This window comes from Mastomys coucha, unplaced genomic scaffold (assembly GCF_008632895.1).
Source record: "Mastomys coucha isolate ucsf_1 unplaced genomic scaffold, UCSF_Mcou_1 pScaffold13, whole genome shotgun sequence".
Classification (NCBI taxonomy): domain Eukaryota; kingdom Metazoa; phylum Chordata; class Mammalia; order Rodentia; family Muridae; genus Mastomys; species Mastomys coucha.
The window spans coordinates 63,203,877-63,228,649 of record NW_022196895.1 but is presented as its reverse complement, the minus strand read 5'-3'; the positions used below and the strand labels follow the sequence as shown (position 1 = coordinate 63,228,649).

The 24,773-nt window shown below is 47.8% G+C and overlaps 1 protein-coding gene across 1 annotated transcript in view; it reads right to left on the bottom strand.

Moving 5' to 3' along the window:
* Impa2 (inositol monophosphatase 2) overlaps nt 1–24,773 on the bottom strand; it is a 33,960-nt gene that overhangs the window by 5,226 nt on the left and 3,961 nt on the right. The window contains exons 2-6 of the mRNA XM_031365928.1: nt 15,457–15,590; nt 9,245–9,349; nt 7,560–7,605; nt 5,783–5,891; nt 406–514 (exon numbers count right to left, since the gene is read on the bottom strand). Of these exons, the coding sequence (XP_031221788.1) occupies nt 406–514; nt 5,783–5,891; nt 7,560–7,605; nt 9,245–9,349; nt 15,457–15,590 (503 nt within the window). The remainder of the gene's footprint in view (nt 1–405; nt 515–5,782; nt 5,892–7,559; nt 7,606–9,244; nt 9,350–15,456; nt 15,591–24,773) is intronic.

The following is a 24,773-nucleotide window of genomic DNA, read 5'->3' as shown; positions in this document are numbered from 1 at the left end:
TCATGGACTCTAACCCTCTGAAACTGCAAGCTCCAAGTAAATTCTTTCTTCTTGTTGCCTTGGTCATGATATCTGACCATAGCAATAGAAAAAGTAGCTAAGACAGACGCCCGTGGTCCAAAGCAAGGCCGCTGAGCAATTCTAAAGACCCCTAAGAATCACTGATTGAGGGACCTAGGCTTCATTACTTGGCTTTCAAATACAGACTAGGACACAGGACCCATCCGTTTCCTGACACCTGGCAGCCAGAGTGTTCCGTGGATGATGGCACATGGCGTGCCTCAGCCTGGGGTCAGCAGCCTCCTGTCCTACCTCTCGGTGCCTCCTCTTCACATCCCTTGGGAGTGTTTAGCCAAGAGCACATTTGGTTTTCAACCCACTGGCTACGGGACTGAGGACCTGTACCCATGAGCCTTGGCGTGCAGCAGCCGCTCCATGTTGCTCAGGAATACTTTCAGAGTATCGGGGTCACGTTTGGGCCCGATTTCTGTCAGAACCAAGGCCTTTGCGAGATCTGCAAGAAAGAAGTTCCCATCAACACAGAGACCGAGCCCTGGTTCTAATGGAATCATCTGAGTTCCCTGAAGAGCGGCTGATTCTATGTGGTCTTTCTGCTGTGATGGGCCCCGTGGAGCTGTTTTAGTTTGGGACTGCCTGCTGAAGAACCCCCTCCAGTCTCCTCTCAGGGACACTCCACTATACAGAGGCACACAAAGACCTCAGGAGAAGCCAGCGATGTATAAAAATAGCTGTCAAATGATCCCATACTGGCAATATACCATGATTCAAGATGAGAAAATACCTCACCAGATATATCTTTCTATTAGGGTTTAAAAACCTTTGTCTATCTGCACTGATCCCAGAAATGGACATCTTCCCATGGAGGAGGTGAATGCGATCTGCCGTGAAGAGGGACAAACACCTGAACACTCATGGCTCCCTTCTGCTGGGGCCATACACATGCTCATGCCAATGGTCCCAGATATACGAGGGGGCGACAACGCCTGAGCTGAAAGCCGGTCTTGTGGGGTCAGGAGCAGTTTGTCCTTGCTTTGCTACAGATGCAAAACTGGCCCTGCCTCAGCGGTCACACCAAGGGCAGGGTGTGAGCTGCAGTAGGTGTATTCAGGTGAAAAACCTCAGCTACCCATGACCAGGGGGAACCAGCCTCTATGTGGTATTTATTTTACTTGGCAGCCCTTAGTCGGTGTAACACCTCCAAGAGCATCTTCTACATTCCAGATCCCCTCTCTCCTCCCTATACAAGCAAACTCTTGGTTTATACTACAGTGAACCATGGTAAAAGATACAGGGATAAACAAAACGAGCAGAGTAACATCTCAGCAGTCAGTAGACACTGAAGACCTGCCCACTAAACAGAAAGAGCATGAAAACCAGCAAAACTCAACATTGGAGGGTACAGAGCTTAGGGGAAAAAAACTGAAAATTTTCAGATAGTAAATAAAAGGAACAAACTAAACCAGGGCTGAGGGAAGGATGGTTTAGTGGTTACACTTCCTGCTCTCCCAGGACTATAGTTTAGTTCCCGGTACCCACAATGGATGGCTCCTAACTCCTGCTTCTGGGGACCAGATGCCCTCTTCTGGACTCTGAAGCCATCTGCATATAACAGATTTAAGTATAATTTCCTAATATAGATGTCCCAAAAGACAGAACACAAAGCAATGAGCTAGGTTAAAAAAATACTATGGATTATAATTCAAAAATACTTTTTTTCCTGTTTGTTTGTTTTTGTTTTTTCGAGACAGGGTTTCTCTGTGTAGCCCTGGCTGTCCTGGAACTCACTCTGTAGACCAGGCTGGCTTCGAACTCAGAAATCTGCCTGCTTCTGCCTCCTAAGTGCTGGGATTAAAGGCGTGCGCCACCACTGCCCGGCTTCAAAAATACTTTTTTTAAGTGAGAAAAGATAGGAAATATTCAAAGAACTTTGTCCCTAGGAGAACTGACTTGGCTCTGGGGTCTGGAGATAAAAACATCCCCCCAAAAAACCAACACCAAAACCCCTAAAACAAAACACCAAGAGGTTCATGTGCTTCCAGAAGGAAAAAGAAAGTCCCTTAGATGTGGAAGACAATCAAACTGTCTCAGGTCTGGCTGCCCTTCTGTAATCCCAGCTCTTAGAAGGTGAGGCAGGAAGACCGGGTTTAAGCCAGAATGGGTTATACCCACTAGGGTCTCACTAGACCCTGTCTTAAAAAGAAAATCCATTTTTGAACAGTTCACTGTTCACCAACTCTGCCAGCACACAATGGGGACATTTTAGAGATTCTACACAAGAAGAGGTGAGTCTTGGATTTTGTTGCTAGGAAAACAAACTTACAAGTAGCAAGGACAATGATAAGCCGTAAAGAACCCAGGAATCGAGGGCACCATTCCCATGAACCTGCCCTGAGACGTCAACCAGGACTCTACTCTCAAAGTGTGGTCCTCATCAGGTCCCGCGGGCTATGCCATTAGGAGCACTTCCCCCATTAAATCAAGATACACTTGTATCGACAGCTGGAGAGATGGCTCAGCGGTTAAGAGCACTGACTGCTCTTCCGAAGGTCCTGAGTTCAAATCCCAGCAACCGCATGGTGGCTCATGACCACCTTTAATTTGACCTGACACCCTTTTCTGGTGTATCTAAAGACAGCTATAGTGTACATAAATATAATAATAAATAAATCTTTGGGCTGGAGTTAGCAGAGGTCCTGAGTTCAATTCCCAGCAACCACATGATAGCTCACAACCATCTGCACAGCTACATCGTACACATAGACATAAAATAAATAAATAAATCTTTAAAAAAGATACACTTATATTGACCTTCACTATGCTGCCCTGTGTGCCCAGATGACAATAGCAACCATGGGAGCTGCGTGTCTCCAGCAAGATAATCTGTGGCCTCACCATCCCATTTGGCACTAAGAGCCATGAAGTTCCTTCTCTAAGTCACACACAGTAGGAATGCAGCAAAGGTTCTTCACAATTATGAAGCTGTGAACATCACCATCAAATGCATTAAACCTTGAATTGTGAGTAGATTTTTTCTTTGGAAATAACCTTTACAGTAAGGAGATGGGGAGCCAGAGGATTTTGATAGACTAAGATTGTTAGGAGTTGAGTATTTGGAAGCAAGAAAGTGAGCCTACTACCTCCGTTACCGGTACCACCACACATTAACTCTACGTGGAGCTTGGAACCCTGGAGAATTTGTGTCAGGGGAGGCAGGGCCTGCCTGTGATCCAACACGAAAGAGGCAGAGAGAGAAGACGCTGCCAGTTCAAGGCAGGTCTGGTCTACATCAACGTGAGCCCGTTTCAAAATCAAAACCAAAGAGGAGAACTTTGGAAAACTTGTAAGTTTTCCAACAGTTAAAGACGTGAGGTCTCTTGCTTCCATCTCTCATTGCTGGGATTATAGGCACGCACCACCACACCTCCAATACCTACAGTCAGAACCCTGACCATCCTGGACTCACTTTGTAGACCAGGCTGACCTCAATTCACAGAGAGCTGCCTACCTCTGCCTCTATCCTGAGTGCTGAGATTAGAGGCATGCACCAACACTCCCAGCTGATGGTTTTTTGAGACACGGTCTCTCTAGTATATAGCTCTGGCAGTCCTGGAATTCACCATGCAGATTGGGATGGCCTTGAACTCACAGAGACCACCTGCTTCTGTCTCCCAAGAACTGGATTACAGTCCTATAAGACCATGCCCAGCCTCTACAACTAACTCTGCTGCTTTTGAATGTGCCAGCTTGAGTTCTGAGAGGTCACCGAACCTGCTGTAGGCACAGCCTCGGGGTCAGAACAGGGACCTGAAGCCAGTTTGCACACTGCCTGGAACGCACTGACGTCTGTGACCAGAGGTGAAACCAGCTCACTGGACTCCAAGTCACAATCCTGCTTTGGTGAGATGAGGACATAGTGCGGCGCTGTGTAGGGGCAGAAGGGACAGGTGACCAGTAGGGGCAGGGGCTTTAGAGACAGCAGCTTCTTTCTACCCTGTTCCTGGGTGCTTCCTGGGGCCCAGCAGAGTGGAAGTCAGACCAAGCCTCACCCTTCTGAGGTTAGGAGGGGCAGAGCCAGGGTGGGTGGAGCAGGCAGTCACCACCTGACTGAACTGTGAAGGTGGCGGCCAACCAGGAAGCGGGTGTGTGAATAGTTTAGTGTCATATCAAATGAAAACTGGAGCAAAGTTCACCCGAGCATGTTTAATGGCTGGCTTCTTCACACTGCCTTTCCCAGCTAGGCTTGGATGGATGCCTTTTGCCAGCACGGCTGGAATTAACATCACTCCACAGCCAAACTAAACACTCTGGCAGAAGGAGAAACGGGGCAAGGTGCTTTTCCTGGTCCAGTCCAGGCTCAGAGCACTGACTTGCCAGTAGTCCTGCTGGGGTGTCTCACAGAGCTCCTGTGAGTTCTACTCCCCTGATCTGGGCCCATGCAGGACTCCCACTGGCAACCTTTCCTCCCTAAGGGCCTATGAGCACATCCACACAGTGCCTCCACACAGTAGGTCAGCTGCTCACAGGCTAAATCCGCACACCAGCATTAAAGAGGGAGGACAACCCAGTGGGGAAATGAGAGGAAGGAACTGTGAAAAGATAAACCAACAACAGGCACAGAGAAGAGGCTGTTAAAGAAGGTAGACCGGAGGACTAAGGTTGGGATGTGCAGCTCCTGACATGTAAGAGCAGAGGCTGGGATAGCCATCCATGTTCTGCAGAACTAAGGCAGACTTAGTGAGCACTCCACCACCAGCTCCATCCCCCACCCTCGCTGCCTTTCCAAACTCAATTATGTGGTCATTCAGGGTCTTTTAAAGCCTTCCTCTCCCACAGTGGCTGCTCTTCTAGGATCCCTTTTCTTTTCTTTTTTTTTTTTTTTAAGATTTATTTATTTCATGTATGTGGGTACACTGTCGCTATCTTCAGACACACCAGAAGAGGGCATCGGATCCCCATTACAGATGGTTGTGAGCCACCATAATGGTTGCTAGGAACTGAACTCAGGACCTCTGGAAGAGCAGTCAGTGCTCTTAACCACTGAGCCATCTCTCCAGCCCCTCCCCCCTTTTTTCTAGAATCCCTTTTCTTCTGACTCTATACATTGCCGTGTCTCCACCTTGCCAACATACACAACAATCTGGGCATTTCTCTGTTGCATACCACACCTATCCTATACACAATTAAAAACTACTAGTTTAATTACAGTGGGACAAAGGACAGAGGAGAGAGAACACCCAGCTGGCAATGTCAATGGCGGGCAGTTCCACGGTTTACCTCCTGCAAGCGAACAATGTCCATAAACCTCTACATTTAAGGCAAACAAAGGACAGTTATTATCTGGTGGCAGGCTCAGGACACATGTAAACACTGCTCATCTCTATCCTGCTTGCCCTTCTAACAGCCAGGTCAGAGACCAGATATATGGCTGTGGTCATGGGTACCACCAAGTCGTGCCTGGATGCCCTGCTGGCCCTTGGTCTAAGCTGTTCTCTTAGTCCCAACAGACCAAACCATAACCAGTAAGTGCCATTTTAAAGATGATAGATACAAGAGGATCTAATAATGTATTCAAAGCTCCTGACCACACAATGCCATTGCCACCTACATAGAAAAATGTTGTCAATTTCCACTAGGGACCCTGCATATCCCTAAAAAGAGCTAGAACTCTCTGAAGAAGATGCCCACCACTATGTGTGATAGATGCCACCCTGGGCATCTATCTCTAGCTGAAACAACCCGAGAAGAGCTGAATGAACCCCACCTGTCTCCCTGGAGACCTGGAGCCGCTGACCATTGCAAAAGGCGCCCTGGCCCCTCCTGCCGGTGTACAGCCGCTCCTCTGTGCAGTGGTGAATCACTCCGAATTCCAGCTGTAAAGGGCAGAAAGAAAGCAGACGACTGACGTTACTCCTTGACACAGAAGCAACAGCCATCTAAAGATGAACGTTCCTCATAGAGCTGGGACTAGCACCGTGACAAAGGGACGGACTTGCCTTCCAAAGAGGAATGGAGAAAAGCAGACTTCAAACTACTGAACATGAAACTGGCAAGCCGTTTTTTAAACGAACATATCAAAACTATATTAATACTAATAGTTGTTTTTAAATTATCATAACAACCCTCTCCCCTCTCCACCCTTCCTCTGGTAAAAAGGTAATTGTGATTGGAAAAAAAAAAAAAACAAAAAATCTTAAGTATCTTCTGGGTTGTGTGAAGAGCTGAGTGCGCATCCATAGAACCAATAGAACCAGGAACCCAGGGACATCCCCAGGGAGCATGACAACTGCCCAGGGAGGTTCTTATGCGGGCAGAGTCAACAGTGACATCGGACAGTCTCCCAACATGTAATAGGAGGAGGAAGAGGTCAGCGTGGAAGTGGTGAGCCTCACGCCCAGCACTCCTGTCTCCTCCTGCCTGCTTCTCACCACCTGGGGTTAATACGCATCTGTGCTTGGTACCACACGCTCTCTAGCAATACTTACCTGCCCCCTCCCCACCCCCGACCCTGGACGCAACATGATATCCAAATCTAGGCATCACTGAACTCCGTGGCCACCTGTGATGAGGCCCCAAGATCAAGGGAAATGTCCTGTGGGCCACAGGCAAGGGAGAGTTGCTTCCTAGATTTTTGGGCCACGACTGAAAGTGCTCCCATGCTCTGGAACTAGGAACACAGGACAGAACAGGATGGCTCAGCCAGGACAGAACAGGATGGTCCATCCAGGCCAAGGACCCCTCTGAGCTGTGTGACCCCCAGTTTCTTTCCTGGGAGCTCTAACTCCTATTCTGATAACCCAGTGGCTAGGAGAGAATTAATGCTCACCGGTCTCCATGACAACACTGAACAGAGAAACCAATAGATCATCAATTCCTTACCCAACTGGCAATATTAAAAAGTTTTACCAATGTAACACCAGAAGTGCTTTGGGGTCTGTGCAAAGTTCTTGTTCCCATGAGGGGAACATCTGCTGATATTGCTATGCTGTTCTGAACGGGGGCAGTTGTAGAAGACATGATACCCCAACTCCGCTCATGCTACTACAGGCCACGAAGGCTCCTGTTGTCTTCCTGCATGAGGCTCTGCTCTCTGCCTTCCCTTTAGGTCTCATGCCATGGCTTAGGTCAGAAGGTCCCTGGGAATCCTGATAGGGCCACATTCTCATAGTAATAGCCAGGGGGAAAAGAAGAAGAATTAATAAAATATCGAGATGAAAAATGTCATCCAAAAATAGGAGTTCTCTTTTGTTTGTGACTAGATCACACGCTCTAGGGGTCAGACGGAGACTCACTCGGACCATCTGCTCGGAGCATTGCTCTCCACAGAAGCTATGACTAGACCACAGGGGAAAAAAATAAAAGGAGCCAGCCCACCCCGGGAGACCTAAGCCCCAAACCCACACCCCTACAAAAATCAGTCTGTGGTTCTTTACTTTCTTGGATTTGAAAAATACACACTTGGACATACTCCTAGTCATGGTTATGGTACATGTCAAAGAGCAGCGCAGCCCGCTGAAACCGGGCAGGGAGGGACACATTACCTCCTGGCGAACAGCAAATCCAATGCTAACCGCCACAGTGGGGAATCTGTGAGGGAAGACAGAAAGGGTTACGTATAACACTGGCTCTCAAAAGCTGTGTGTGTGGCGGTGTGCAGGCTCCCCTCCCCCACACAGGGACCTTCCTGTTTCACTCGCTGCTCCCGACGTAAACAGGCTCAGCTAGCCACGCTGTTAAATAGCTAACTTAAAGCAACAACCGCACTCTGGAAGCTGTGGTAAGACGGAGGCAATTTAACAGCGACCATATAATACTAATCCAGATAATTGGGATAACCTCACTTCTGGTTCTCAGCGACCTTAACAAAGCAGGTGGAGAATTCACAAAAGACTGACTCCAAATTCAGAATGTATGTGGAGGGCCCAGTAGATGATGTCACAGGCCCCAGACTGGAGCCACCACGGGGATGCAACCTTTCAGCAAGGCTAATATCCCCATTCCCCTCCTGCTTGAGCTCCCAGCAGGCAACAGCAGGGTGAGCCAGTGGTGGAGGGATGGTTTTGATGCCACAGTCTGACCGTGGCTTTCATTTCGTCAGTTTGTTGCTGTTTCAAAATAGTCTCTCCTTTGTGAGAAGAGCATAGGAGCTTAAAAAACAGGGAGGGGCGAGGAAAAACCAAGTACTGTGAACTGGCAGGGGGAAAATACCAACCCAGACCATGAGCGGGCAGAAACCCTCCCTGCTTCCTAGGCAGGCTAGGCTCACAGCTCTCCCTCAGACACATCCGCTATGGCCCAGCACTGCAGACTTTCCAATGGCTCAGGTCTCAGGCACAGCTGTGGTCTGGATATACTGGAACTGTCAGGTCAGTATTAGTTAGAGCCTGTTTCTCAGAGGACATTCTTTCAGCCTGAGATTCCCCTGAGGGCTGCAGATCCAGGAAGTACTGGAGATTCCAAGGACACCAAGAGCCACAGGACAACTTAACATGAACCTATGGCCTTTAGCGGGGATGTGGTGTAGCCACTGCATCCCTGTTACGAGGGAGTACCTTGGATGATAAATGGCCCAGGAGTGAGAGGTGCCTCGCTTAGCAAGGCATACTGAGACGAGGGGTTCTGCTTTAGTGAAGCGACAGCCTGGTGGCAGCAGATGGCACTACTCTACAGCATCCAAAGGGTCCCCTTGTTCATGCATGACTGGATTCTCAAGGCACCAGTCACCACAGTGGCTTAACGTGTACTTCTTAGCATGTACGCATAGCACGGAGGCCAAAGACCTAGGTCATGCCTGGCTCTGCTCACGTGACTTCCTCAACGTGGTGTATACAGAACTAGAGTATGAGTCCGGGGCTGGGGGAGTGCTGGAAGCATAGAATTATCTGCAGGAACCGCAAGCTAAAATACCTGCCCTCAGCCGGGCAGTGGTGGCGCATGTCTTTAATCCCAGCACTTGGGAGGCAGAGGCAGGCGGATTTCTGAGTGCGAGGCCAGCCTGGTCTACAGAGTGAGTTCCAGGACAGCCAGGGCTATACTGAGAAACCCTGTCTCGAAAAACAAAACAAAAACAAGTTATAATAATAATTTCTTTACACATTCCCTAGAATCATGAATGGAAAGCCTTCTAAGAATGTCAAGATTTGATTTTCTCTTAAAAGACTAGAAATCTACCAAACCTTTGGGTCACACGGAGCCCCGTAACTGCATGCTCCCAACTCCTGCTCACCTGTGCACGAAGTTGCAGGTGCCGTCGATGGGGTCGATGATCCACGTCGGGCTGTGGGTGAGCACACACTTGGCCCCGGAGGCTGTGGCCTCTTCTGCAATGAACCTGCTGGGGCAGGGGGCTCAGCCTGAGTCAAGTCCAACACTCAGCACAAGAGTGTATGTAGCAGGGTACAAGGCTCTGGGTTCCAGCCCCAGCACCAAAACACCCCCCAAACCAGACTGACTCTCACTGTTGCAGTTTTGGAGGCACACAAGGGAAATGGAGCAGGCCAGGCAGAGATGCAGGAGGGCAGAGCACCTGAAAGAGCACAGAGGTAAGCAACACTTGGTTCCTGATTCCGCATGGAGCTAGAGAGGGATGAGAGGCAGCAGGGGCCCAAGAGGTCTTGCTAGCATGCAGAGCAGAACCTGGGCCACAGAAGGGAAACGGTCGCCTACATCTCCCTTCCCCACCTGGGCCTTGTACCTTTCCCTCCCCGGTCTCTGCTTCCCTTTAGGAGAAAAGAAGGGCTGGACCGGGAGTAGTGCAGTAAGCAGGGGGCTTCAGGTCCCCCTGTCCTAAAAGTGTCAAAGCAGATTCCTGTCCTCGCCGTGTCTCCTCGACATGCTCCTTCAGGGCCACACTGGCTGTCTCCAGATCAGAAGTTCCTGGTAGGGGACTCTGGGTTGGCCCCTCCTTTGTAACGAGGCTCTGTGTAAATAAGGCTCCCTTAACTATCCTCATGAGGGTGTTCTCTGTCCTTCTAGGAGTCAAAACCTTAAGCTGAACATGTGCAGATGTGGAGGTGTCTTAGGGTTTCCATCGCTGGGAAGAGACACCATGACCAAGGCAACTCTTATAAAGAACAACATTTATTTGGAGCTGGCTTACAGCTTCAGTGATTCAGTCCATTATCATCATGGCGACAACCAGGCAGGCATGGCACTGGAGAAGGAGCCGAGAGTTCTACATCTTCATCCAAAAGCCTGCCTAAACAGTGACATGCCTTCTTCCAACAAGGCCACATCTCCTCATAGTGCCACTTCCCATGGGCCAAGCATATTCAAACCACCAGAGGGAATGCCATTTGTGAAAATGGGGCCAACAAACACCAGCTGCCCAGGCCAAAGTTTGGGAAACTCCATCCACTTCTTCCCACTAACCTGTGGCTCTTTTCGGTGACACCAAATGTGCAGATTTTCTGCCAGTTTTCTAGGGTTTAAGAGTCATTCCATTTCCAGAACTGTCTTCCGAAGTTACCTGATATTCCTAAAGTGTCCTAGAGTAGTGTTTTTAAAGGAAAGCACACCATACTCTTTCACTTTATTAAGATTTATTTATTTCATATGCATTGGTGTTTTGCCTAAATATATATCTATGTGAGGGTGTTGGGTCCCCTGGAACTAGAGTTACAGACAGTTGTGAGCTGCCATGTGAGTTCTGGGAATTGAACCCAGGTCTTCTGGAAGAGCAACCAGTGTTGTTCTTAACCAATGAACCATCATCTTTCCAGGCCCCAGAAAACACACTGTACTCTTGAGAATGCAAGGAATGGGTGCCAAAGGTTGAATGCAGGACCAGGAAGATAAAAATGGTGAAAAGCGGGGGCTGGAGAGATGACTCAGCGGTTAAAAGCATTGGCTGCTCTTCCGAAGGTCCTGAGTTCAAATCTCAGCAACCATATAGTGGCTCACAACCATCCGTAATAAGATCTGACGCCCTCCTCTGGTGCGTCTGAAGACAGCTACAGTGTGCTTATTTATAATAATAAATAAATCTTAAAAAAAATGATGAAAAGACACACCTCAAGTCAAGAGATAACAAGCTTTGTTTATGTGATTTTGACCATCAGCTTCCTCTGAGACTTTCTTCTCTTCTGGGTTTTGAGTGTGGTGTTACGTCAGTCATGACTGTCTCTTCAGTTCATGAAGGAGCTGACTGAGGCCATTAGGTTCTCTCTTCCCAAGCTGCAGCTCCGTGTCCACCAGCTGGCCCACAGTAAAGCACAGCGGGAAGAGACTGGACACAAGTGCCCAGCTTTGGTGGCAGGAAAGGGCTTTCCTATGTCAAGGATGCTGCTTTATATTCTGATTGAGCTAAGACACTGCTCTGTGCTGAGCACACCACAGGGCACAGGCTACAATAACCTCAAGGGGGACAGAAGGTGGCAGGGCACACTGAGTGACTTTTCCCCGCACCTTGAGACAATCTCGAAATCTTGGATGTGTCACCCAGGAGGACATGGATGACGATAAGTCACAGAAGTGAACGAAAGAGACAAAGAGAAAACACAGAATCAAACAAACAGCCAGTTCTTTAAAAAGATTAACAGAATTGGCAAGCGCCTATCCAAGCATAAAGAAGAAATGCAAATTAATAAGACTAGATGGAAAAGGAGTTGTTAGAATAGACTCCAGTAAAATCCAGGAGATCACAGACTATTCCAGATTTAGATCTAAAAGAAACGCACAAATTTTCTAATTATAGACCTGCCCAAACTAAACCCAGAAGATATAAACAGTTCACGCAGGCAGGCAATGAGACTGAAGCAGTAATGCACTCTTTCTACGAGTTCAGGATTGGATGGAGCACTACTGAATCCCACTAAACCTTCGAAAGGAAGACCTAATGACAACACTTTTCAACTGTTCTACAGAGCAGAAAGAGACCACCACCAAATCCATTCTACCAAGTCAATATTATCTAAATAATTAAATACAGTAGGATCTAAGTACCCAAACTGGATAAAGACTTAAAAAACAAACAAACATTATAAGATAGCAAAAATTCATAACAAAGTATTGGCAAATGGTTCAAGAACACATTAAGAAGAGTCTATCTTACCACCATGTTGGTTCCATCCTAAGGATACAAAGTTGGTTCAATACTACAAGTCATGTACTACTCCACATAATTAGCCTTTAGGACACAAGCGTTATACATCAGAGAGACAGACTTAAGGACGGAAACCACCTTGATGGGTGAAAAAGAAGCATCTGGCAAAGTTCAGGATGACCTCAAGAGAATAAAGTGTATCCATGATAAACCTACAGGCAGTTAGTTACATGCAATACTAAAGACTGAGCTTCCCCTCTGAAACCTGGAACAAGGACACGATGGTGCCAACACACTCTGTTCTTACCCAATGAAGTGTTCAGAGTTGTTAAGTTGAACAATAAGATGAGAGCAAGATATAAAGGTTAAAAAAACAAGAGAGAAGAAATAAAAGTCTGGTTTACATGAGACTAGTCCCCATAGGCTCAATGTTTGAATGCTGAGTCACCAGAGAGCAGCGCTCCTTACAAAGATTGGGACGTGTGGCCTTGATGGAGGAAGTATGCCTCTGGGGAGTGGGCTTTGAGGTTTCCAAAGCTCAAGCCCAGTATCTCTCTTCCTGTTGTCTATGGATCCTTAGGCAGATCTCTCAGTTACTTCTCCAGCACCATGTCTGCCATGATAATGGACTAAGCTTCTGAAACTGTCAGCCAATCTCAACTAAATGCTTTCTTTATAAGAGTTGCCATGGTCAATGGTGTCTCTTCATGGCTGGTTGTTTGCTGTATCGTCCTCCCCCAACCCCCCTAAGGATTTAGCTTAGTGGTTGAAAACTTGCTTAGGCCATGGGGTCAACTGAACTGATACCCCGCCCCCCAAGAGAGCACTAAAAAAATGTATATATCTTAACCAAAACTTACTCTTTAATTCATGTATTTATCCACAGAGGGGAACAATGGGCGACACCTATCATGTTCCAGATAGACTCTGAGGAGGCTACCATGTGTTACTCATGGCCACACAGATCACAGATACACAGCCAGACTAGAATAATCAATACCCAGAGCTCCAGGAACTGCTCTCGCAGCTTTAGAAGTTCAGCATCTTTATGAGACAACGCATGAGGAAAGAAAGGGAGGTCCTGAATCCAAAGTCCTGTTCTTCAAGATCTGTCATATAGAAACCAGGGTCTAGGGAGGGGCTGCTGTGTAGATCAACTCTAGAGCCCATGGACTTTCTAGAGCTACACGCAAAATGCTGAGCAAATATTTTAATTCTTCTAAGGAAAAGATGAATGTCTTATATTCAGTTGTGCACAAGATGGACCAAGAAGACAAAAGAACTCTGGCCTTTGGTGAAGGCCTATGTCTCATCATCTACTTTGTCCCCAGCAAGGGGTGTCTGTGCTACTGAACAACTGGCAGTGAGTGAACAGAGTCTGACACAGTTCACATTTTAACCCTTGCCCTTAACATACGACCCTAGGTGGCAAGGGAGGCACCACTAAGTTTTAGAAGTAGGACAAATTTCTACGGATCCCTCTGGAGTTAGAGGCAAGGAGTGTTTCTGAGCCTGTGCTATTGAAAGTAGAACCTCCAGCCGGGCGGTGGCGTACGCCTTTAATCCCAGCACTTGGGAGGCAGAGACAGGCGGATTTCTGAGTTCGAGGCCAGCCTGCTCTCCAGAGTGAGTTCCAGGACAGCCAGGGCTATACAGAGAAACCTTGTCTCGAAAAACCAAAAAAAAAAAAAAAAGAAAGTAGAACCTCCAGCATAAACAATGGGATAATTTGAAGATGCTTGGCCCGTGGGAAGTGACACTTAGGAGTCACTTGTTGGAGGAAGTGTGTCATTGTATAGTCAGGCTTTTGAGGGCTCCTAATGCTCAAGCACCCAGTGCAGAAGACAGTCTCCCCTTGGCCGCCTTCAGATCAAGACGTAGACCTCTCGGCTCCTCCAGCACCATGTCTGCCTGCACGCTGCCATGCTTCCCACCATGATGATAACGGACGGAACCTCTGAAACTAGAAGTCAGCCTGGGTTAAATGTTGTCCTTTATAAGAGTTGCCTTGGTCATGGTGTCTGTTCAGAGCAGTAAAACCATAACTAAGACACACACATACACAACATTTTTAAAAATGAAATAAGATTATTAAAGAAAAAACCCAGTGCTGGGATGGATTACCTCCTTACATGGTATGTTGGGGGGGGGGTCTCTTACACCTTCAAAACAATCCAGGCTATTGCCACTGTTGCTGGTTGCCCACCAGAACTATATGGCAACCCCCTAAGGCTAAAGATGCCGCATGTTTGGTTGAAGGACTTAAGAGAAACCACGTTGGAACTGAGCTGGAAGCTGCCCTGCTGCTACTACACTCCCTGCCTCTAACTCCGGAGGGATCATAGTGCTTGAAGGTGCAATGGAAACTTCTGAGTGGAGAAATGGCGCTACTGGTCTTATTTGGCTGTGGACACTGTAAGCATATTCCTGACCTGTCAGGCAAGATGTGCCCACTTTCCAATTGGATTTGAGGCCCACTCAATAGGAAGGATGTCATGTATGGTATTTAAAATCTACGGCTGGGGACACTGTAGAGAAGTTACTATTGTTTTGGTAAATGGACATGATGTAGCTGTCAAATTGCCTTTCAAATGTTTATGTTTAAGTCCACAGAACTTTGAGGAGAGAAACCTCTTGCTGTATGTAGTGGATGACAATTACTTAGTGTCTTATTAGTCTAAGCACTATTGTAAGTGAGAGTAAGTGACTCGGAAATGTTTAGCTCTAAATAAGACTCATCATCCCCTCTAAGGTTCAAGGAACAGAGGAAGAGGGAACATGCATTTCAAGGTTAGAGGAAAGGGTGGAGTGTTGAGAAATGCCATCTTCCAGGTATGGCCTGGCTGGTACACTCCAGAACTCTTAGCAGCTATAATTACCTGCACAAGATATATATACTATTCTATATAACAAAAATCTCATATTTACAGACTGTTCATAAAAGTATTCCTAGCTGGGTAGTGGTGGCGCATGCCTTTAATCCCAGCACTTGGGAGTTCGAGGCCAGCCTGGTCTAAAGAGTGAGTTCCAGGACAGCCAGGGCTATACAGAGAAACCCTGTCTCGAAAAAAAAAATCATAAAAGTATTGCTGGAAAAGAAAGCTATAGAACAGTCTAATAAAATGATTATAATATACATTATAAGAAGGTGGAGGCTCTTCTGTATCCTTAAGGAGACATAGAACTGGATGGTTGTTAAATCACAGTAAAGAGAATTGAAGCAATCAGTTCTCTTTCCTAAAAATGGAAGGATCTGGGCTTGGGCTTAACAACTTGGGGTTTCCCATCGCCCCTTCAGGGGTAGGTGGATGTGCCTCCCAGCAGGACTCGGATGTCCTTCCTGGCCTCCTGAGGTGGTGAGTTACTGAGGTATGCCTCCTGAAAAGAGCGCTCACCTGTGCGAAGGAAACCGCTTTCGCAACTCAGAAACAATTAAATCTTCCACTCGGTGATCCGTTTCTGTCACAAGATCTGCGGCAGACGTTTTCGTCGAGACGTGTTTTTCCTCAGTGAGGGCCTTTCTGATGATCTGAAATAAACCATGGGAGGCAGTGAGGTCTGTGGGCTGCCTCACGGACCCCAGTCTTCTTTGGGGACTGGCTGGCCTTGACCAGGACCTGGGGTTTCCTCCCCTCCTACTTCACTGACTCATGGCATCTCACCCGCTTCCAGGGGTTCTTCTAGGAACCTTAACCACCAGCCCTTACACTGACTCCCCATCTGAAACTCTACATTCTAATTCCAAAGCTCTACCTTTGAAACAGTTTTCTCTGGAAGAAAAAAAAAAGATTTGAAAAAGGCTGGGGTGCCGTCAACAGGAGTCCCCTTCACCCCGCAAAATAAGATGGTAGAACAACACAGGTTAGCCTCTGAGAATCCCGCGACTTCAAATCTGTGTATAAGAACTTTCCTCTGATTCACTTTATGAATCACGCACACATGTGGCGTGCCGGTGAATACAGGCTACAAACATCCCATGAGAGCTGAGCTGCGTCATAGGAAGCGAGGCTGACGGCTTGCTTGCTGTAGGGCGCTTGCTGCTGTACACAGAAGAGCACCAGCCACCTACAGGGGCACAGCAAAGGTCAGTACCATAAGTTCAGAGACCATACGTGCAGCCTCTACAGCTGGGCGAGCTGCCAGGGCATCTGGGTTGAACCCACTATGACTAAACAAAAGGGTAAGGCCTTGGTTGGCACCATTTCTGCTGCCCTGGTATAGTTCCAGGAAACTATAGACCCAAACAGGAAACCAGAACATAGTCAGGCCACCACTGAATGCTTCAGGAGGATCAATGACAGCGTGTGGAAGAAAATGACACATCCAGTTCTATCTAGGGCTGTTTTCTTCATGTCTGTCTGTCCATCCATCCATCCATCCAAACCTGGATAAAAGTGGTGAAGTCAGGGTACCTAAATAGATTCGACATATTCCCTCCAGACCCAGCTACCTCCCCAAATCACGTCTCTCTCTCCAAAGCACCATCAAGGGCTGGCAAGTTGGCTGAGTGGGTAACGTGTTTGCCATGCAGGCTTGATGACTTGAGTCTAGTCTACGGAATCTTCGTAAAGGTGGAAGGAGAAAAAGGGATATACAGAGTTATCTTTTTTGTCTCCACATGTGCATCATGGGACATGTGTCTGGTCCCCCATACACACATACACACTAAATTCATAGAAAGGACAACCCAGACTGGCTACTCAGATTGACACCTTTTGCCCATGGTGACACTTAGCAGGCATCTGACCAGCACTACTTGGCCCACACTATGTCCTAAGGATGTCAAGGTGATGAGGTCTTCAGTAGGAATGAGAGTTGTAAATAGAATCCTTTAAGTTACATCTTACTTCTGTGCCTGTCTGTCTGTGTGGGCACCCATGAGCCACAATGTATGTGGGAAAGCCGGAGGACAATTTTGCAGGAGTTGGTGTGTCCCAGATATAAACCCAGGTCCTCAGGCTCCGGGGCAGGTACTTTTACCTGCTGACCCATTGTATCTGGCCCACAAATAGAATCTCAAAAAAACAAAGAGAAACAAGACATCCGGTGGTCCCACACTCAGCATTCCCCTGCAGCAGCTCCTGCCTGCTCTGCCTCAATGTCCTTCCCAGGAGCCTACCTACCTGGTGCTGTTTTTAATCCCGGCTGCAAAAATAACAGATAAGCATGACAGTAGACTTGGAAATGACAGGCAATACAAAAGCCCGAGAGGTCACCTACAGTCCAGTAACTTCAGCTCGCCACTACCGTTCACATCCTGCCAGCCTCCGTCCTGCACTGCAGGGTTTCCTGTCTTGAACGTGCAATATCCTGCCCACTACCACCACGCTCATTCTCTTACAACACTGATTTGCACACAGCATCGCTTGCCAAAGCCATCATCTCCACAGGTGCTCATAAATTCAACCCTCTTCAATGTCTAGCTCCCACGAAGCCTGACATCCTCTGGGAATTACAAATTCTGGGCCAGTCCAGGCAGGCTACTTGGCACTGTGTGCATATCATTCAGTGTATGTGTGCAGCAAATGTAGCTGAGTAACATGCATGCTGCGGTGGTGGTGGGCGGGGGAGGGATCCAGCTCGAGAGTCTGACAGGACGACATTGCCACAGAGCTCATGGACTCCTATTGAAAGAAGACTGGCCTCTAGGTTGGGGCTGGGGGTCTGAGATCAACATTTCTGGTGAGCTCCATTGTGGTAAGAAGCCAGGGTAGTTTTCATACTTTGGAGCAAGGAGGGGCACCAGGAGGCTGGGACTGTCTTACTTGGCAGGTAGGGTGCATGCGCGCATATGCACATAAAGAAATCTCCTGCTGGGCGGTGGTGGCCCACGCCTTTAATCCCAGCACTTGGGAGGCAGAGGCAGGCGGATTTCTAAATTTGAGGCTAGCTTGGTCTACAGAGTGAGTTCCAGGATAGCCAGGGTTATACAGAGAAACCCTGTCTCGAAAACAAACAAACAAACAAAATAAACAAACAAATAAATAAATCTCCATTTTGAACCAGTGCCTCCCTGAGACCTGCTTAAAAGGAAGCAGAGGTGAAACCAGTTGGCTATCCCAGTTACACACCCATGTGACCTCCACACAGAAGCTGGACTAAGGATTTAAGACAGAGATTAGAGGGCTAGAGAGATGGCTCAGCAGGTTAAGAGCACTGACTGCTCTTCTGAAGGTCCTGAGTTCAAATCCCAGCAACCACATGGTGGCTCACAACCATTAATAAGATCTGACGCCCTCTTCTGGTGTGTCAGAAGAAAGCTATAGTGTACTTTATAATAAATATAATATATAATAAATAAACAAACCTTTTAAAAAAATTAGCAAACAAACTTCTGAAAACTCCCCAATGGTTCCCCACTGCTGCCGAAACCCCCAAATGCTGCATGGCTCACCCACCACAGTCCAACATATCAAGAGGCCCTCCTCCATCTGTTTCAGACTTCCCTTCATAGCAGGATCTGTTTCTATCCAGGGCCTTTATTTATATAACCTGGCCCTCCACCCATCCCTCCTCCCCACCTGCTGCTGTCTTATACGTTTAGTACTTGGCTGTGTTGCCCCACTGCAGCATGAGCTCCCTGACAGCAGACGTCCCCTGACACTTTTGTCTAGCTGCCTGTGTGGAGCTATGTCTGGAGCACAGTAACTGCTAAGGAACGTAAGGCACATGAACTGGTGGCGTGGTTCCTGCGACATTCCTTCCAACAGGACTACCGATGTCTATGTGAACACCAGCTACCCTGTGTCTGTTCTCTTGGCTCTTCCTCTGGTTGTGCTAGCAAAGGTTCCAATGTACCCAGAACCGACTATCCTCTGGACTTTCCTAGAACGTAGCCTCATCTACTATTCTGCTTTGAAAGCCAATCTCAGTCTGCCTTAGGTGCTCACCCCACCATCACTGGCTAGCTGTACCTCCATAACCACACATTTCCCTAGCACGAAGCACGGATGGCCTTCACCACCCTAGGGGCGGGGTCATGGTCCCGAAGGAGGCATGTGGCAACTTTCTGGACTCGGCCTTAGGCATCTATGTCCCCTTGTCTTTTAGGAGCAAAGCCCCCATATTTCAGGAAGATTCTGAGCTGTCTCCAGAGACTACCCTGGCTTCCCCCTTGTACTCCTGGGCTTGGCGAGCTCTTCTTTCAGGGTGCGAATGGAGAAACTCTGCAGCCTCAGAGCCACATCCTCAAAAAGACACTGAACTTTCCCCTCAGTGGGTTTCTTCCTTTGGAGTTTGTGATCCTTGCTAATGACAGCCAGGGTGGTCCCAGGAAGAGGGCCTTGGCATAGGACAGAGAACCTTAGCTCCTGGGGGCTTCCAAAAGCAGAGCCCCTCTCCGGGCCATGTACTAAATGCACATCACCCTGCTCTTGCTAAAGGGGTCTGAAGAGCTTCAAGACCAGCACGAGCCTGGTCTCTCAGGCACATTCTCCTTCCCATGATGTCACCCTAACGGTGGTATCCTTCGATGAGGCCTTTGTCACCAGATATTCCGGTTTGTGGTGGTGTGAGTGAGAATGACCACAACAGGCTCATGTATTTGGATGCTTGGTCATCCAGGAGCGGAACTATTTGAAAGGATTACAAGGATCAGAAGGTGTGGCCTTTTTGGAATAGGTAGGTTTTGAAAGTCCAATAGTCCTAGTGTTTCTCTGTCTCTGTCTGTCTGTGGATCAGGTTGTAGCTATCAGCTACTGCTCCAGTGTCACCAGTGCTGCCTAAGCCTCTGATACTGTAAGCAAGCCCCCAGTTAAATGCTTTCTTTCACAAGAGTTGCCTTGGGGGCTGGAGAGATGGCTCAGCAGTTAAGAGCACCGACTGCTCTTCCAGAGGTCCTGAGTTCAATTCCCAGCAACCACATGGTAGCTTACAACCATCTGTAATGGGATCTCCGATGCCCTCTTCTGGTGTCTGAAGAGAGCAATGGTGTACTCATATATGTAAAATAAATAAAAAAAATAAATAATAAGGCTGGAGTGAGTGGGGCCAGGGTTTGGGGGGAGCGGGGAAGAGTTGCCTTGGTCATGGCATCTCTTCATAGAAATAAGACATCATTCTTCTCTCTGACTCAGCCAGAGAAGCACCTCTTCCACAAGGGGCCTCTCGCAGAGACTAGTATTTGTTCCCCAGCACTTGGTAACTGGTGAGGACCCTTTCATTCTATGTCCACTTCCTATAAGCAGGTGTGAGCCTCTGCAGGGGCTGCCACACCTGCAGGTCCCCATGAACACTTGCCAGTGGAGCAGATAAAAGATGTCTCTCTGTTGTACACTGAGATGCCTACTAACCACACTGGAAGGCTTTCCTAAGCACTCTTGTGACACCATGTCTAACCTCGGGGATAGTTATCAAGCTTGGTTTTTCAGTTTAAAAGTCCTACCACTGAGTGTGGCGCTCAGGGGCCACTTGGGGTTGGTCACTAGGACACCAAATCCTCTATCCACACCAGGCTTTACCCCACCAGATTCTATAAGGTGGGTACAATGTGGTTTTGGGGGTGACGTGCTCTTTTAAAGCAACAACTGTTCACTATTAGCCTTTGTCATGTTATCGTGGTTGCCACAGTGGATAGAATGTGCCTGTGCCTTCCAACAGTGGGACGGGTATGTCCCCTTACCTAGTATATCCCTCCCATCAGGTCCTGGCCTCACACTAAGCCTTGTGTATGCTTTCTCCCCACCCTGCCCTTGTTTTTTGGAGACAGAGTTTTACTATGAAGGCTGAGCCAGCACTGAGCCATGTTCCTTCTGCCTCAACCTCTGGAGTTGAGGTAACTAGCCTGTTGTTCCTTGTGTGGCAGGCCCTTCCTACCGAGCCTGAAGGACATTAGGCCATGAGGCCACCCTAGGACCATCCCATGTCAGGCTCAGTCCCTCGCTGGTCTTTCTTGCATGCCTCCTCTCATCTCTGTCTCTCTAGACACAATGTCCCCTTTGGTTGTAATGACACCCCTAGCTACCCCAACCACAAGGCTTGCCCTCCCAGTCACACCTCAGGACATCTAGGTCTTGGCTGAGCCTCCTTCTCCTGAGTCAGTGGCTGGTAACCATAGCATTTGACTTGGAGGAGGGAACACTGGCTGTCCTGTCTCTTCCCTGGACTGTGTGCTTTTTAAGGCAGTGAGCCTTTCACCATAGCAGCTTCAAGATAAGCTCTCCGTCCACAGGAAAGCAGGTAAACCCTCGCAGCATGCGCTGTGGACCCACACACGGGGAAGCTATACAAACCCACTTACTTTAGCCAGTGAGTTAATAACTGGGGGCTCATCGACCTTCTTGTTCTTACCCATTTTCTATCACTGACAGAGCAGAGATAAGCTACCTACCGTTCACAACCAGAGCTCTGAGATTGACAGCCACTTGGGACCCAGAGCCACAGTGTCCTGGTCTACAGCAACAGTGGTTTCTGAGACACGGAGCTGATTTAAGAGTTCAGGCTAGCCGGGCAGTGGTGGCGCATGCCTTTAATCCCAGCACTTGGGAGGCAGAGGCAGGTGGATTTCTGTGTTCGAGGCCAGCCTGGTCTACAGAGTGAGTTCCAGGCCAGCCAGGGCTACACAGAGAAAGGCTGTCTTGAAAGACCAAAAGAAAAAAAAAAATCCTGGCCAGCTGCCCATGCCGACTGATAACACTCTCAGACTCCCACAACTCTGGTTTTTGTCAGAACATAAATCTGACAAAATTTAATGGCTTAAGGCCAGATATTTCACACACGCACCATATGCACATGTCAAACGGGAACCTAAAATCCAAGTTTGGTAAAAGTTTAACTTATGTAAATAATTTATAAATATAAAAAATTAAATATATAAAAATAATATTATATTAAATACTATATATTATTATATTATAGAATGAGCTCGGGCTCGCTCTATATATTAAAAGAAAAAGGTAGCAAGAGAAGTTTAACTCTTAATCTTTACCCACTAAGAGGAGAGATGCTAGACTGTTTTCAACCACGCGGTAAGATCTAAAAGCCTGCCACCCCGCTCTGCAGCCATAGCTAAGCAGCAGTGGGAGATGGGAGTGCATGCCTTGTACCAGCTAAAGCCCTTTCCCATGACTCATTCCCCCTTAATCTTAGAGATTTTAATCATTCTGCCAGCAACAAGTTAGTGTGTACTATTATTTTTTAAGCCCTTTTCCATGACTCTTTTCCCTTTACTCTTAAGAGATTTTGATAATTCTACCAGCAACAAGTTAGTGTGCGTTTAAAAAATTTACAGGTACTATCTACAGCATGTGCTTTAGAGACCTTCAGGCTCGACTACCCCCCCTCGTCAAAGAGCCCTCAGTTAATGTTTAGTATATAAAATGTGTACCTAAGTAACTGAAGCCTGAATTCCAAACTCTAAAAAGAAAGTTATGCATCTCCTCCAACGTCAGACAACCTAAGTCGAGAGCCTATTCTAGCCAACTGTGCATCTTCCTTTCTCACGTCCCATAGCTGACTGACACCCCTCCCCCACCCTAGTCTCATCTCAGGCTTAGGCTAAGGCTCTTGCAGCTCCTGGATTCTGTATTTATTTCAGCCACACCACCTTCATATGCACCTTTGCCTGACCTTTTGTGTCTTCTCCTCCACTCCCCCCTGAGCCCATCACCTCCCCCTTCCTGAAGAAACAAATTAACACTGACAGTCTTTCAGGAAGCCGTCCCCACCTCTCAGGCTCTCTTATGACCTCCTTTGTGGTCTTACAGGATGCTCCTGTGACTAGTCTCCATCCTCAGCAGAGGGATATCAGGCAGTGACAAGCAACAGAGACAGCAACAGTGGGATTGCTGGGATGACTCAGCCTGGGAGAACCAAGGCCTCCGCTCAGCTGAAGTCTCTCCTAGACTTCCAGGAGAAGCCTGGAGCAACCCAGGCTAGCCTAAGAGTCAGGCAGGCTAAGGCTGGGAGTAAAGGCTGGCCAGGATCCCCTCTTCTGCACCCCACTTTGTTCCAGTGCTGGGATGGCCATGGAAGGGGAATACCTAGAACTGGTTACCAAAATTTCACTCTTCCAGCTACACAGCTGTGCCCTCCCCTAGCCCCAAGGATTTATCATCGTCATCACAAGGCAGAGGTTCCCTTGAGTTAGCAAAGGACCACTCAGGCTTTTACTCAGGTGAGACCCAAGAGGAATTCCACCAGACTCCCTACTTGCCAGACATACACGCAAAGTCTTCCCTCTTCCTCTTTTTTTTTTTTTTTTTTTTTTTTGTTGTTTTGTTTTGTTTTTTTGAGACAGGGTTTCTCTGTATAGCCCTGGCTGTCCTGGAACTCACTCTGTAGACCAGGCTGGCCTCGCACTCAGAAATCCGCCTGCCTCTGCCTCCCAAGTTGTGGGATTAAAGGCGTGCGCCACCACTGCCCAGTGTCTTTCCTCTTCTTAAAGGCACTCCATCCCCATTCTTCTCAGACAGCTTTTGTTAGTAAAAGGAGTATGAGGAATACAAAGAGGGGGACCCAAAGTTCCTGAGCCCCTTCCCCACTAGGGGGAAAAACAAAACTAAAGTTAATTAAAATTTGGTGCTGGAGTGAAGGCTTCGCCAATGAAGTATTTATGATGCAAATATGATAACGTGAGTCTGGGCTCCCATCACCCACATAAAAGCCAAGCAATGATGACACACTCCTGTGATCAAGAACCAGGGAGGCAAAGACAGGCATGGTGACGGTGGTCTGTGCTTCCTGAGACATGCTGGCCAGTCGGTCTAACTTAGATAGTGTGAGAAATTCTGTCTCAAAAAAATACAAGGGTAGTAGGGTGGGATGGAGAGATGGCTCAGTAGTTTATAGCACTAACTGTTATTTATGCACAGGACCCAGCATCTACATGCGGTTAATCTCTGTCACTCCAGGTCTGGGGGATCCAGTGCCCTCTTCTGGCCTTCTTCAGCACTGCACTCATGTGGTGCACACACATACCGTGCAAGCAAGACACCAACATACAGAAAATCTTAAAAAAAAAACTACAGTGGGGCTGGGCAGTGGTGGCGCACACCTTTAATTCCAGGACTTGGGAGGCAGAGGCAGATGGATTTCTGAGTTCGAGGCCAGCCTGGTCTACAGAGTTCCAGGACAGCTAGGGCTACACAGAGAAACCCTGTCTTGAAAAACCAAAAAAAAAAAAAAAAAAATTACAGTGGGAGGCAGCAGAGGAAGACACCTGACATCAACTTTTGCCTTCAAATATGTATGTACACCACTTTTTTTCATTTAAGGAAAAATCTGAATAAAGGAGATAAACAGAAGGAAAAGAGGAGGAAGATGAGGAGAAATAACAGCAATACGCTGACAGCTGTGTAAGCTCAGCTTTGGGGACACCAAGGAAGGAAGATACTGAGGTCAAGACCAGCCAGGGCTACATCATAAGACCCTGCCTCACAAAATCAAACCAAAGAAATTAAAAGAACCACATCCCCTTTATCGTGACTTCACATAAGGAAAACAGCTGGCTTTTCGGGTGGAGTCAGGATGCTGGAAAACCAGCACAGCCTCTAAAGGACGCCTGCTTCTCAGTGCTGCTGACCGGTTGCTTCACGGGGACCCTTATACTGATGGCTCTGTGTGTGGCACCACGGTGGAATACTGGCTTGAAACCCCAGGTTTCATCCCCAGCACTGGGGTGGCAGGCAGGGAAAGCACTAAGTGCTGGTGAAGGTTTCAGAGTTTCAGAGCTGCCCTCACAGGCTAGTTCCTGAGGTAACGGGGGGGGGGGGGG